This window comes from Tripterygium wilfordii, chromosome 1, assembly GCF_013401445.1.
Source record: "Tripterygium wilfordii isolate XIE 37 chromosome 1, ASM1340144v1, whole genome shotgun sequence".
NCBI classification, from domain to species: Eukaryota; Viridiplantae; Streptophyta; class Magnoliopsida; order Celastrales; family Celastraceae; genus Tripterygium; species Tripterygium wilfordii.
The window spans coordinates 2,162,583-2,177,714 of record NC_052232.1 but is presented as its reverse complement, the minus strand read 5'-3'; the positions used below and the strand labels follow the sequence as shown (position 1 = coordinate 2,177,714).

The window sequence follows — 15,132 nt, the reverse complement described above, 5'->3', positions numbered from 1 at the left end:
AAGAGTGATAATATTATGTTTAGGGACTTAGGGTTTATTCAATCTAATTAAGAGTGATAATATTATGTTTAGGGACTTAGGGTTTAGGTGTTATTTTTATTTTAATAATGATATCAAATTAAAATATGTTTAAACAAATAAATATTTTTCTATATATATAAATATCTATAGCGGGTCGGGTTGCGAGGCATACCCGCTCCCGCCCCGGGTTGAGATTTTTTGTCCCATCCCCGCCCCGCACAAGCCTCGGGTCGGGGAAAATCCGCTCGGGGTGGGTCGGGGACAAATTGCCATCCCTAATCCTAATACCACTGGCTTTCATCAAACAGAAACAGAATGTTATGCCAATAATAATAGAAGCCTATGAAACATGAAACAGACCTTGTAACAGATTCAAGATGGAGAAAACATTAAGAACTCCATTTCAGTTACAGACAATACAACAATTGGATTTCGGCATTGCCTCTTGTTACAGGTTTTTATGATGATACTCAAAAACAAACGCAACACAGGCAAAGATGAGCAATGCCAAATCGTTACTACACGAAAGGAGATGTTGACGTCAAATCATGTACAAAACACAACCACAACCACTAGCAGATTGTCTTGCTTTGCTCTTATTATAATGCTGACCTGCTCAAGAGGATGGCGCAGAACTAAGAAGAGAGAAGTGGCAGAATTGAGTTTGTGGCATGCGCAGCGGCTAGTCATCTCAACAAAGAAACTAAAGCAAAGAGATTACAGCAAATTCTAAATTTATTGCAGAAGAATATTTCCAAGTTAGCCTGAGCAGAACACTGTTGCCAAGTTACTCCTGTGTTGAAAGTCAATATTCCTGTTTGCCAATGCAGTATCCAAGACAGCTGCTGCCTTCTAGTATCTCAATCAGCTAGAAAGCTTTCATACCTTCCCACCAAGAAACGACTTAGAAAAACGTAAGACATTTCAAAGAAAATTTCGTTAGTGTCCATGATGAAAAGTGATGGCACAAGAGAAATGTACAGGAAAAAACAACAAACCAAAAAAAAAAACCTTTAATTTCTAGATAAGACATTCTTGCAGTTCGAACCAAAATACAATGAAGCAAGGGCAATAAACCACCAAGAATTCTGCCAATTACGTTAAAAGAAGCATAGCATGAGAAAAAAAAGTATGAGCACATGCCAATGACAGGACAATTCACATATAAATACCCATAGTATTAAAATGCACGTCAAAGGAAGGGAATTTAGGAATGTTCCAGTTGTGCTTGGGTGGTTAGACCGCTAGATAGCTTTTGCAAATCTTTATCACCATACGCTCATTGAATACTTGTTTATTTGACAGTTATCTCTTTTAATACAGTATTTAGGTAGACATCATATACAGAGAGAAATAAATTCATCAGTTTGGGACTTCAACGTTGCCGGTGTGCCCAAAAGTTTTGGAGTAAATCTAACAACTACACACTGCACTAAAACAAAATTTACTTTTCAGTTCTTCTAACAGGTGGCTTATCAGCGAAAGTGAAATGTTCATAGACCTATACAATTTGATCCAGGAAAATACGACCACGATACCCCTCCTCATAAGACCAAGAGTTCTAATTTACACATGAAAATATTCAAATTCTTCCACGTAAATGCGGACTAATGAGCCCTGTTAATGTACCATCATTAACTGTGTCCAATGTTTTGTGGTATCCTCCTCCACAAATATTAGCACCAGCAGAAGAAAAAATTTCACAGCAGCCATATCATATTATTTCAAGAAACAACAACTCTTAATAGACTTTCAGTTCCAGTGTACCTTGATTCCAGTTGGACTGCCAGACTTAACTGTAATGGTTTTCCCAAGGACAAACTTTGGTTTCTTATCTGCGCTGATGCAGATCAAAAATCATAAGATTTTGAATTATAGTTTATTTAGAAGTTTACGTCCTTTTCAGTTGGTTTTAGGTCTTGTTTATCTTTTATTTAAGTTAGTATTATTGTTAGGAGAATATTATAGGGTTTTATCTAAGTTTTAGAATTGATGGCATTATCGTAATTTTCAGGTTAGTGAGAAAAACGAGATTAGTTATTTATTAGTTATTAGTGTTTTATTATGATATTTTAGAAAAACGAGATTAGTTATTTATTACTATTGCTTGGTGAACAAGTAGTATCTTTAAGGGTAAATTAGGAGTCTGTTTGATTTCTGTTTAATGTTGGTTTCCTAATAGGAGTGGTTTAGGGTTTCTCTATTTAAGGATTGTAACATCTCGTGCTATAGACGGCTTTTTAGACTTTTATTCAATAATAATACAAAATTTCTGTTACCCTAGACACTCCATTGAGTCGATTCTATCGTCCCTTCTTCTAATCTACCCTTCAAATCTTTATTCTGCATCTCTTATTGCTGTCTTCAATTTCGCTGCATCATGCGGGCTTTAGTATTTGGAAAGAACAGATCAGATTCTCATCCACACTCATCATAGCACCAGCATTATCAAATTCTCCACAGTAATTTGGTGCTGAAAAGATTGTCACGAGTTGCTTATTAGCAAAGAACTCATATCCATCTTCCACAACCTACAAATCCACAAAATAGACAATGAGCGGAAGTAATTTCAAAACAATCTTAATTCATGGTTAGCATCACCCGAAAGAATATTTCAAACCTGGTGAGCTCTAACAATCAAATCGATATCATGCTTCTTAAGAAATTCTATCACCCTATCAGCCCCGAAAGTATAGGAAACTCCTCTATCATTCGCACCCCAACCTTGTATGTCATTAGAAGGATCAGACCACAGCAGATCACAAAGCAAACCGCTATCTGGAACGTCAGTAGGTCGCTGTAAATTCCTAATCTGATCCAAATTGCGCAGGTCAGGAGAAATTCCACCATGCATGCAGAGTATCTTTCCATCAACGAGCGCAGCCACAGGGAGGCAATTGAAACAATCTGTGAATATCCTCCAAAGTCTGACATTAAACCGACGTTTACACTCATCATAGAATCCATATATACGGTTCACGGAAGCACATTCATGGTTACCCCTCAAAAGGAAAAAGTTCTCAGGGTATTTTATCTTGTATGCAAGGAGAAGGCAAATTGTTTCCAGGCTTTGCTTTCCACGATCCACATAATCTCCCAAGAATAAGTAATTGGCACGAGGAGGAAACCCGCCAGATTCTAAAAGCTTCAGAAGATCTGAATATTGACCATGTACGTCCCCTTGGAGACAAAGAAATGGATTATAAAAAAAGTTATTCAATGTGAATGTGATTTCTTACAAAGTTAACAGGTGTTACTAAACAACAGAATATAGAACACAACATGAATAAACAGCTCCATGAAATTACCATATTGGATTGACATAATAATACTCAGTTTAGTCAGTGAGGATAAAAGATGCTGAAATGCACATTTTACAGAAAAGTCGCTGAAGGTCATGAACTAAGTGACGTTAGTTATTATTCTAGCATGCGGGTAACTGAGAGGCCATTTATTGCGACTTATCAACACATCATAATTCAGAGAAAATGACTAAATAGAAGATGAAGTCTCATGCAATATTACTCATAAAGACTCCATCGTCCAACCAAAATCTATTTGATTAGACTGCTCTCTATTCAAACTCAATAATAAAACTAAAATCAATTATAGTAGCTTCCATGGTCACCACTTTAAACTAGAGCAATGCCCGACTGATAATTATGTATTTTTTATAAAGGATATCTGGTCATATATGATAAGATAGTATATCCTGCGAGAAACAAGTTATTCCCTTTTAACATAAAGAGATCAAATAGCTCACTCGATATAGCATGCAAGCCAAAGTGCAGAACCCAGTTCTTTTGCCCTTATTTGCAGTCAAATTCTAAAAGATAAAATCCACATCAACTTTAGAGCCAAATGATATGATATGTAATTCAATTGACAGCCAGAGTAGCAATGTGGATGTGAATTTTAAGAAATATGAATGAAGCACTTAAACTCCACCAATCAATTTAATCTTATTGACAAAATTAAAATATCTTTCATACAAGAATTTGAACCGGCATTTTTAGCTTATTTAACAATCTAAAATAAAGGTACAGAGAGCGAAACTTGTTAAGTAAAACTCAAGAGAAGAAAATGGCAATTTTTAATTAAGCCACTCGCCAACGAACAACAGAAAATAACTGAACAACAGATAATACAAGTGCTTTTGAATACATAGATTTATATCTCAACATCGTCGCATGCTCTATAGCACATTGGAAATATGAAATACAATTCGTAGTGTAGAAAAAATAATATACTGATTTGAATCACACAGAACCGAATGTATGTAAAGCTAAATCAATGAAGTTGGACCAAAAATTCAAGTTTTGCAGACAAGTGGAGCCTGAATAGATGTCAACCCAATTCATTTAGGTATTTTAGAAGAACTCAAATAAACCGAGCGAACAAAAATCAAGTATTAATCTATAATTGACCTGCTACCTGCTCTAATGCTTTGCTTGTTTGTGTAGAGTTTGTGAACAAGAAAGATTGTGGAGCTGATAAAGTATGAGTTGTTAATAACTCATTTTAAGATCTCCTTATATGAAAGCTAGTGAAAAGAATAAAACGCAGCATAAAATTAGGCAACTGAACTTAAACATCATCTTCTTGTGCTCAATTAGGGCTGGAGCAGGGTTGCAAAACAAGCGTGAATAGAGCACCACTCGGCTAAACATGGTACCCCGAAACCCTAAGTCCAAATTCAAACTAAACAATTTCAAAGCATATCAAATTCAAAAAACAGATGATGCAGGAGGCAAGCAGTAAAACTGATAAAATCCCATTTTTGAACAATGTAATCCCATCACACAAATGACCAAGAAATTGAGGGAAAAACGGAAGCTTTACCACAGATTTTGATAGGTGCTTCAAGCTCCAAAAGGTTTGGCTGCTTCAAGAAAATGGTCCTGGAGGTGAGACAGAGCTGCCTAGTCTCACCCTCAGAGAGCTGCACCTGTTTCCCTGGTCTGCCTCTAACTTCAAGCAGCCTACTAATCAAACCGTCAAGAACCGAAGGCTCCATACCCAATTTCTCCAAACTGAATTGCAACAGCAAAGATAGAGAGAAGGGCACAAAACACAAACCGAAAAGAAAAGAAGACGAGCAAGAAGAATAAAGAAAACTACTACTTCCACTATGATATTCTTGAATTCAAAAGAAACGCATGCCGCGTCAAATGATTAAAAGAGAAAGAGAGAGAGCTTTTATAATCAAATCAAAGTTCTGGGTTCTGGGCATGGCTCATTTATCTCCTTATGGGCGGCACTTTTCTTGGTGATGGAGCAACGAATGGTGTTCACTGAGTTTGAAAAGGAAAAAGCGAGATAGAGAACATATTCTAGAACAAAATTTTGAAAGAAAGAGAAGGGAAGATTATACTTAAAGATGCGCTCGACAGGGAAAAAGAGAGTGAGTGAGGAGCCAAAGTAGTAGGTAGGTGAAAGAAATGGACCCCAGACAAACTCCACACAGAGACAGCCGACAGGACGACTAGACGACTATCGGGGTTTTGAAAGTTGCGAGCGGGGACGGTGGGCGGCAGCAGAACCCAATTTGACGCACGCACGATCGTTTATGGATTATTACGAATAATTCAGATTTCCGGATGATCTTATGCTTTTTTAGTGGCAGGCAAGGCTTCAAGGTTGAAACCCAATTCATTGGTCATTTACTCATTTTTCATTTGTTGACTTAAACCTAACGATTATTTGCTTAATGTAGTGTAAAGAAAATTAACAAAATAGAAGCTTTGAGGCGTGAATACACTGTCCTTAAAAACAATTTATTGCCACTATACTTTGAACAATAATAAGCCTTACAGGATTTAACAAAGCATACACTCTCACAAGAATTTTCAAAGGAAAGAAGGAGAACTGATAAATAATACGTAAAGAGACGGTTCTGGACTTGTGTTTATATAGATGTCTATTACCATCAGACATCTTGAACCAACATGTCCCTCCAAAAATAACTTCCTAAAGAAGTTATTTTAATAATTGTTTTAAACAAATTCAAAACTGTTTATACGTATTAGAGTCATGACTATTGGGGTATATTCATGTCTATCCATTATTTTACAATCTATACAACAATCCCCCACTAGATTGTAAAGAATATCCAGTTCCTTTAGTTGTATTCCTTTGTATTAGCATGAATCAACGGTATCAAGTATTAAACCATTTTAGGGTAGTTATCTCAAAGTTCATTAAAGTAAATGGTGAGCAATCTTAAACCACAACTTTGTTAATATGAACCGGAAATAACACACATGCCAATATTTCTTTTGAGAATTACATAGTAGCACTTTTATGGCCTTGTGCTCTCTCCTGATTTCATGAACATGCTCAAAAAACAACCCAATTCTTTGATAGAAACGGCACAACTTCTATGTTCATATAGGTGACATTCCCTTAAGTCTTTGCTACTAAGACACATCTTTTCATGGAATGCATTAAGGTTATAACTTAACCTCTCGACTTGTAGCAAATAGCACTAATCCAAACTAAAAGAGACACCAGAATTATGTTTGTGCTTCGACTAATCACACAAGAACTTGTTATTACCCATTAAATCCTATTTTGACAAAAATCTAGGATTGAGTTTCCATTATTGGTGATTTTTCTATGGGTTTTAGTCCCATTCCTATGGATGTATTTTTCACCATGTCTCGAGACAATCCTTTGGTGAAAGGATCGGCAAGATTCTTAAATGTACGTACAAAAACAATTGATATAACTCCATCCGAAATCAATTGACGTACATATTCATGCCTTAGACTTACATGTCTAGACTTGCCATTGTACACTTTATTGTACGCTCTAGACACCGTTGCTTCATTATCACAATAGAGAGAGATAGCCGGCATTGGTTGTGGCCACAAGTCAATTTCATACAACATATTTCTTAACCATTCGGCTTCTCTTCCTACAGCGGCTAAGGCAATAAATTCAGATTCCATAGTAGAGTGAGAGATGCATGTTTGCTTCTTGAAAGCCCATGAAACAACACCACCACCAAGTAAAAATATCCAACCGGTTGTTGCCTTGTTTCCATGTTCACTTGTAATCCAGCTAGCATCCGAATATCCTTCTAATATAGCCAGATTTTTCGTATAATGTAGACCTACCATAATAGATCGTTTAAGATATCCAAGAACTCATTTAATTGCTTTTCAATGGTCTATACTAGGATTACTAATATATCGTGACCATTTACAAACTGCAAAAGCAATATCCGGTCTTGTACAATACATGGCATACATTAGACTTCCTATTACACTTGCATATTCAAGTTGAGCAACAGCTCTACCCGAATTCTCAACTAATTTGATACTTGAATAATATGGAGTGTTAGCTTCTTTGAATCTAAAATGTGAGAACTTTGTAAGCACTTTCTTAACATAATGAGTTTGGTTCAAAGCATAACCCCCACTATGTTTTGTCACCTTGATTCCTAAGATAGTATCCACTTTATTTAAGTCTTGCATCTGGAAAGCAGAAGTTAAATACTTCTTAGTTTCACATATACCATACAAATTAGTACTAAAAATTAGCATGTCATCCACATAGAGACATACTATTACTCCATATTCTTTTGTGAACTTGGAATATATACACTTATCAGCATTATTATGTTTGAATCCATTACTTAAAATAACGGAATCAAATTTTTCATGCCATTGTTTTGGCGCTTGTTTCAAACCATACAATGACTTGACTAATTTGCATACTTTCATTTCATTTCCTGATAGAACAAACCCTTCTGGTTGTTCCATATAAACTTCCTCATCGAGATTACCATTTAAAAATACCGTCTTTACATAGAACTCGAATGGAAGTAATACGTGCTACAGGAGCATATGTATCAAAATAGTCAATACCATGCATTTGTTTGAAACCTTTAGCAACTAATCTTGCTTTGAACATTTGAATTGAACCATCTGTGTTCAATTTTCTTCTAAAAACCCATTTGCAACCTATAGGTTTAGAACCTGGGGGTAAGTCTACTATTACCCACGTATTGTTGGATACTATTGAGTCCATTTCATTATCGATAGCCTCTTTCCAAAAAGCCGCATCTTTTGATGTCATGGCCTCCTTAAAACTTTTTGGATCACTATCTTCTATATTCAACACAATTGGTATTTTATTTAATACCATATCTCTACTGCCCTTGACAAGAAAAGCAATAGCCTGTGAAGAAATAAAATCAGATCCAAAAGATTTTTCTTTCCTAGCCCGCTGACTTCTTCTTGGCTCAGCAAACTCAGTAGATTGGACTAGGTAATGCCGAGTTAGGAAATAGACAATCAAGCATTGTGTCTTTGTTGGAACTATTCTCTTGTGAAGCTTCTGAATCATTGACAAACTGATTTTCTAAGAAAATCACATCCCTTGATTCAACTATTACTTTGGAACTTAAATCCAACAATCGATATGCTTTAGAATTTTCAGCATATCCGACAAATACACTCTTGATTGCTCTTGGTCCTAACTTTGACCTGTTAGGATCGATAATTCTATAAAAAGCCAAACACCCCCACACCTTCAAGTATTCAAGATTTGGCTTTCTACCTTTCCAACATTCATAAGGAGAAATATTTGTTTTTCTTGAAATGATTCTATTATGCACATGACAAGCTGTTAGTAATGCCTCACCCCAAAGATTAAGAGGCAACTTAGCTTGTAACATCATGGCATTAACCATATCAACTAGAGTTCTATTTTTCCTTTCTGCAAGTCCAGTCTGTTGGGGCGTATAAGGAGCAGTAGACTCGTGTATAATGCCATGTTCTTCACAAAATTGTGAAAATTCTGTAGAGAAGTATTCTCCACCTCTATCACTTCGGAGAACTTTAACTTTTTTCTCCTTTCGATTTTCAACTTCAGTCTTGTATATTTTGAACATCTTAAAAGCTTTATCTTTAGTTTTCAATAAATAAATATACGTAAATCGGGAGAAATCATCAACAAATGTAATAAAGTATCATTTTCCTCCTCTTGTTGGAACTCCATTTAATTCACAAATATCTGAATGTATAAGTTCTAACAATTGTGTAGTTCTTTCAACTTTAGGAAAAGGTTGTCTAGTCAATTTTGCTTGACTACATATTTCACATTTATCCTTTGTTTCATGCACAAAAGAGATAATTTTTTGTTTTGACATATTTATTATTGAACTATGATTCAAATGTGCTAATCGTTTATGCCATACAGAATACTCAACAATATAAGCACAAGAAGCATTATTATTATTAATACTTAATTTGAACATTCCATTACAAACATATCCCTTCCCAACAAATACACCATTCTTTGAAAAGATAACCTTATCAGACTCTAATACAGCCTTGACTCCACTCTTGCACACATGGCTAGCAGACACTAGATTTTTTCGTACTTCGGATACATAAAATACATTTGTAAGAACAAGCTTTTTGCCCGAAGTAAATAGGAGATCAACTGTTCCTTTGCCACGCACAATAGCTGTGTTTTGATTCCCCATTATTACCACTTCATCTTAAACAACTTTGAAGTCCTTCATCATGGTTTTGTCATTGTAAATATGCACTGTAGCACCTGAATCATACCACCAATCCGTAGATTTAGTAGTTGTAGCCATGTGTACTTCGGTTATCATGCCAATTTGCATGTCTGAAACCATAGCTACAATCTCGGTTATGTCATCTTCAATATTATTGGCTATGTTGGACTTGGCATACTTCTTTTTTAATGGTTTCTTACAGTCCTTGATGTAATGGCCTTTTATGCCACAATTATAGCAGGACCGATTCTTCTTCTCATTGTCTTTGTTGGTGGAACCTTTCTTTTTGAAACCTTTGTTTTTCTTGGGTTTCAAATGCTTGTCATACTTTTTGGACTCATCTTGATCCACGGCATTCACATTAGCAAAAGAACTTGGACCGACACCATCACGAATCCGGTTTTCCTCTTCAATGCGAAGATGTTGTCCAAGTTTTTCCAAAGACATCTCTTCGGTTCGATGCAATAACTTCTTCCTGTAGTCATTCCAAGCAGGTGGTAATTTTACAATTATCGCACCAACTTGGAGAGCTTCAGAAATTTTCACACTTAAATCACGAAGTTTGCTAACAAGAATCTGTAGATCATGAACTTGGTCCAAAACAGAGAGCGTATCAATCATCTTAAAATCAAAATACTTCATAATAAGAAACTTATCTGTATGAATCTTCTCTGTCTTGTACTTGGACTCCAGGGTGTGCCAAATCTCCTTTGGTGACTTCAATGGTGTGTAGAGATCATAAAGCCGATCGGATAGAGTATTTAAAATGTGTCCACGACACATCAACTCATCTTCCTCTCTTTTCTTGCGATCGGCCTTAATCTGATCAGTGTCATTCTCGGATGGTTCAGGACTTCAGGGAATGGTTGAAGTTCTGGATCCAATATGTATGAAATCTTCAAAGCAGTAAGAAGAAATATCATCTTATCTTGCCAGCGGGTGAAATTGGTGCCATCAAAGCGATCCAACTTCACATGATCTGGTTGCATGAAACTAAAGGATGATCGGGTCGTAGTATTCTCCATCAATAATTTGTCTTAAGATTGTAAAGAAAATTAACAAAATAGAAGCTTTGAGGCATGAATACACTGTCCTTAAGATAACTTATTGCCACTACACTTTGAACAATAATCAACCTTACAGGATTCAACAAAGCATACACTCTCACAAGAATTTTCAAAGGAAAGAAGGAGAACTGATAAATAATACGTAAAGAGACAGTTCTGGACTTGTGTTTATATAGATGTCTATTACCATCAGACATCTTGAACCAACATGTCCCTCCAAAAATGACTTCCTAAAGAAGTTATTTTAATAACTGTTTTAAACAAATTCAAAACTATTTATACGTATTAGAGTCATGACTATTGGGGTATATTCATGTCTATTCATTATTTTACAATATATACAACATGTAGTACCCCCAATCACAAGGTATATTTTCACTCTCTTTTTAAAAAAATTATGATGAAGGAGCATTAGTTTTTAGCTTAAAAGTTAATCTAAAAACACTAATTTGGAGGCCAATGATAGAACACTAATTTGGAGGCCTTGGTCGATATGGTTGAAAGGCCTATTTGGTATCACAAAAAATTTGAGGTTGGTCATATGAGTGTATGAGAAAATCAACAGGAATCAAGTATAAGTATTATTTTGACTTTTCTTCTCAAAAATTAATTTTTTTAAAATTCTCCTTACTGTTAGAACGATATCTATACGTTGTACAAGTGCATATCATCTTAAACAATTTTCTCGCAAGTTTTATTCAATTGGTGTTTGAAAGTTTGTTCTTGTTCAAGAACAGTTAGTCAAACTTATGGAACTTTTGGAATAAATAACAACAATAAAACACACCAGAATAATGAGGAAAACCCAACAGGAGAAAAATCTCGAGTCTATCAAGCGAGCCAACCTTAAAAATAATCCACTATGTGAATAAAGATTACACAAAATCTAACCTAAGAGACCTTAGTACACCAACTATTTAGTGTATCTTTTCTAAAGCCCAGCAAGTACACTAGCTGGACAAACTCTGGCCGCAATCAAAATACTGTCTGGTACTTCACCAACAAGTAAGATACTCCACCAACAGTTATCTCATGCCAGGGTTCTTCTCCAACAATCACAAACTCATGAAACAAATAAACTCGAAAACTTTGAAGGAAGTTGCCTTGTATTTTGAGCACGCATTTCGATCAACTTGAACATCTTGAATGGCGAGAATATATATTTTTCCGGGAACCCTAATTGCCTAAGACTTCAAAATATGCTATGATTCTAGTTTCCTAAGTTGGAACCAATCACCAACCTAATTAAAATGAGTTTCCTTAACCCCGAAACTAGAAAACGTACAATACAAGTATTCCTTCAATACAAGCCTAGACAAAGAGTTTCTAATAAAAGACAACTCTAAACTAGTCTTTGACAAAAGTCGTAAATGCCCATGTATTAAATAATCCAAATCTGCTGAGCTGGAATCCTTGACCCGTGTGAAATCTGATCCACACGTACATCACATTACTTGAGACTATCCAGTAAAGTTGGCTATTTCAGGATACACCGATGCACATAGAAAACACATTCACACATATATAACAAGTAGTTAATTCTCAACACCTGAGCACTCAACCTGTCACTATAAGAATGGATAAAAACCCCAATAGTGTTCCTCCTACATTAGATATAACAATCTAATATCTTATCCTATCTTTTCTTGTGAGGCCACACATCCAGTGAAGTATTCACATTTATGCTGCATGTATTTTTTGGCTTTGTTATCTTTTAATAGCCGAACACTCAGGACCATACATTATCCAGGTCGTATAGCTAACTTACATAATTCTCCCTTCAACCTTAGAAGAATTATTCGATCGCGTAAAATTTTGAATACACTCATTCACTTCATCCACCCTTTTTTAATCATATTAGCTACATCTTCACTAATGTCCCCTTCATCTTGGAACATCGAGCCAATATATTTAAAAATCTTATTTTTTGTTATTTCTCTCCCATCTTAGAAGTGCCGCTATTTAATTCTTAAACGACGTTTGTACAAAAGCGTCGTGAAAACATTAACGACACTTCTTCAGCTTTTTTTAAGCACCGTAAACAGGGACGTAGCCACGATTTTGACTAAGGGGGGGCACTGACAAAAATAAATTGTACCAAGTAGACAAGTCCAAAAGATAATATTGAAATAACTTACAAAAAAATAGTTACATTTATAATTGTTCACGATGATTTTTCATTTTCTGGAAGCGTTGTATCATAGCTTCATTGCTAATATCATTGAACACTTTTTTTTCAATGTATACAATTAAATTATCATTTAATAATTGATCTCTCATTCGATTGCGCAAACAAATCTTCACAATCTTCATAGCAAAAAATATTCTCTCTACGATAGCTGTGGCAACTGGTAGAATCAATGTCATTTTCAAAAGTTGATACAGTAACGGAAACAATTACTTCTTTTTGTGTTGAACCATTTTCTCAGATAAATCACAAAGTCCTTTCAACTGTTCAAATTATTTACTATGACACATATCAAAGATATATGTATCAAGTTGATCTTCAAGAGTTATAAGCTCCACTAAAGTAAAATCATTAGGATAGAAAGTTGCAAGCCGAATGAGCTTCTGCTTATCAAATGTTGAAAATGAATCATTAGGATTGAGACATGCCGCGCAGATAAGTAACTCTGTAGTTGTCTTAGTGAAGCTATCATTCAGCTCTCTACGCTGTCTATCTAGCATAGTGTAGCACAATAGCAGGCAGCAGTGGGGGGACTTGAGTCTCTGTGCAATTTACAATTAATTAACCTGAAAAGGACTTTGCCTAAAACGGTGGCGTTGAAATGAAAATAGGTAACGCTTCTCCATAATAGGTGTAACTTAATATATATATAGCATCGACGCTATCCTTACTGTTGTAGTGAACATACATTTCATATATTATGTTTTAGATCTACTTAATTGAAAGCTTGTACTCTAAGGCTTGCTTGCACATCTCGAGATTTGAGTTAACTATTTATGTTGTCTCATTCACTAGAACTATATCATCTTAAAATAGCATGCACTAGGGTACCCTATCTTTAATATATCAGGTGAGGTCATATATCACTATAACAATGGATCCCTAGTACAAACATATTGCGATGAGTAACTCCTCCACTAGTTCTGACATTAGCTAGACTACTTCATACACATATTTGATCATAGTAATATAACTAATCGTTTTATGTTGAATAAAAAATCAATTTTCTAAAGAAAATGCATGAAACACTTAAATGGTTTTAAGTTGTTGGATGCAAAATATGTAACATGTTATCTTTTTTAATCCAATAGCCAAAATATTACACACTTTATATTCATTACTTTTTGAGATTTTTAAAAAATTAATTTACATCTAAAAAATGAGGAAAATGAAAAGAAGAGCAACATACCCCAATTCGAATTAGGGGATTGCAAAATTCAAACCGAGACTAAGGTAAAGGTAGTAGAGAAACGAGAAAGTTAAAAAATGATGGGAGATATAAATGGGCCTAGAGGCATGATATTGGGCTTACTTCTTTTGCCGGCCGTTATGATAGGGTGTATTGGGCTTACTTCTTTCTTTCGGTTCTTTCTTTTTTACTTTGGGCCTACTTTGAGTTGGTCCAAGTTACCATACCACAATGGGCCTACATGAAGTTAGTCTTTCTTTAGTGTTATCTATACGCACCGTTTGAATGTTTGTTTTATTTTCAACATGTCAAATCACATGACCGTTGTGTTTATAAATGATGTGTAGTCTCTTCTCTTTGCATCAACAAATTGATGAGAAGGACTAGTATTGTAATTTGATAGAAGTTTGAAATTAAATATCAATGATGGCTTGAAAGTATAGCAAAAATTTCTCTTTAGGTTTTCACATTTGCTTCTCCAATGAATGACGGTAGGGGAGACACCAGACTTGTCCTAGAATCTCCATCGTTCTTGACCATTGGATTTAATTGTCCTTTTGCATCTTGACCTTCCATCGTCCTTTCAATCTTGGCCCTTGATTGATTTGGTCCATATGCTACTGGTGTGGAAAAGCATGGCTGTGGGAAAAATACAAAAGAAGAAATGACTTATGATGTTCTATGCCATTTTATGGACAATCTGGTTCACTAGAAATCAGATCAGATTATATTTGAAACTTGACACGACTGGGAAAATGTCCAATTATATGTATGATGACTTTCTTTACAAGGGGGCCTGAACTGATGGACTCTTCTAGGTAGTCGAAATCTTGGTCTAACAATGACACTTTTATATTATTGTGCATAATCTACGTTATTTCCTTATTTAGTTTGGTTTTCTTTTTCTATTGGTTTTAGGGTTTCTTTTCTAGTATAAATATTTCTTTAAGTTGTAATTCGAAGGTAACTTGAATTCGATTACTAATAATCAGAACGAGATTTATTCTCTATCCCTGAGTTTGCTTGCTTTTCAAGGTATTGATGACAATCGTACCTTCTATGACACGACTGGGAAAATGTCCAATTATATATGTATGATGACTTTCTTTACAAGGGGGCCTAGAGCCCT

At 35.3% G+C, this 15,132-nt stretch overlaps 1 protein-coding gene across 2 annotated transcripts; it reads right to left on the bottom strand.

The window, feature by feature from the left end:
• Window positions 1–2,223: 2,223 nt before the first annotated feature.
• LOC119998776 (serine/threonine-protein phosphatase PP1-like) lies at window positions 2,224–5,564 on the bottom strand. Of its 2 annotated transcripts, none has more exons than XM_038846236.1 (3): window positions 4,864–5,559; window positions 2,642–3,201; window positions 2,224–2,552 (listed from the first exon to the last, which is right to left on the bottom strand). In XM_038846236.1, the coding sequence occupies exons 1-3, from the start codon at window positions 5,036–5,038 to the stop codon at window positions 2,400–2,402; spliced, it is 888 nt and encodes a 295-aa protein (XP_038702164.1). In that variant the 5' UTR covers window positions 5,039–5,559; the 3' UTR covers window positions 2,224–2,399. The 2 variants fall into 2 exon arrangements, with proteins under 2 accessions (XP_038702164.1, XP_038702243.1); XM_038846315.1 differs by having other exon boundaries at window positions 2,456–2,560; window positions 4,864–5,564.
• Between the last annotated feature and the right edge of the window lie 9,568 nt (window positions 5,565–15,132).

Excerpts from the sequence above, each read along its gene's own strand:
- LOC119998776 (XM_038846236.1), bottom strand. The coding sequence starts at position 5,038 with ATGGAGCCTTCGGTTCTTGACGGTTTGATTAGTAGGCTGCTTGAAGTT. Across the intron at positions 3,202-4,863 it reads AGCACCTATCAAAATCTGTG|GGGACGTACATGGTCAATAT; the intron begins GTAAAGCTTCCG and ends TTTGTCTCCAAG. Across the intron at positions 2,553-2,641 it reads TGATTGTTAGAGCTCACCAG|GTTGTGGAAGATGGATATGA; the intron begins GTTTGAAATATT and ends GTGGATTTGTAG.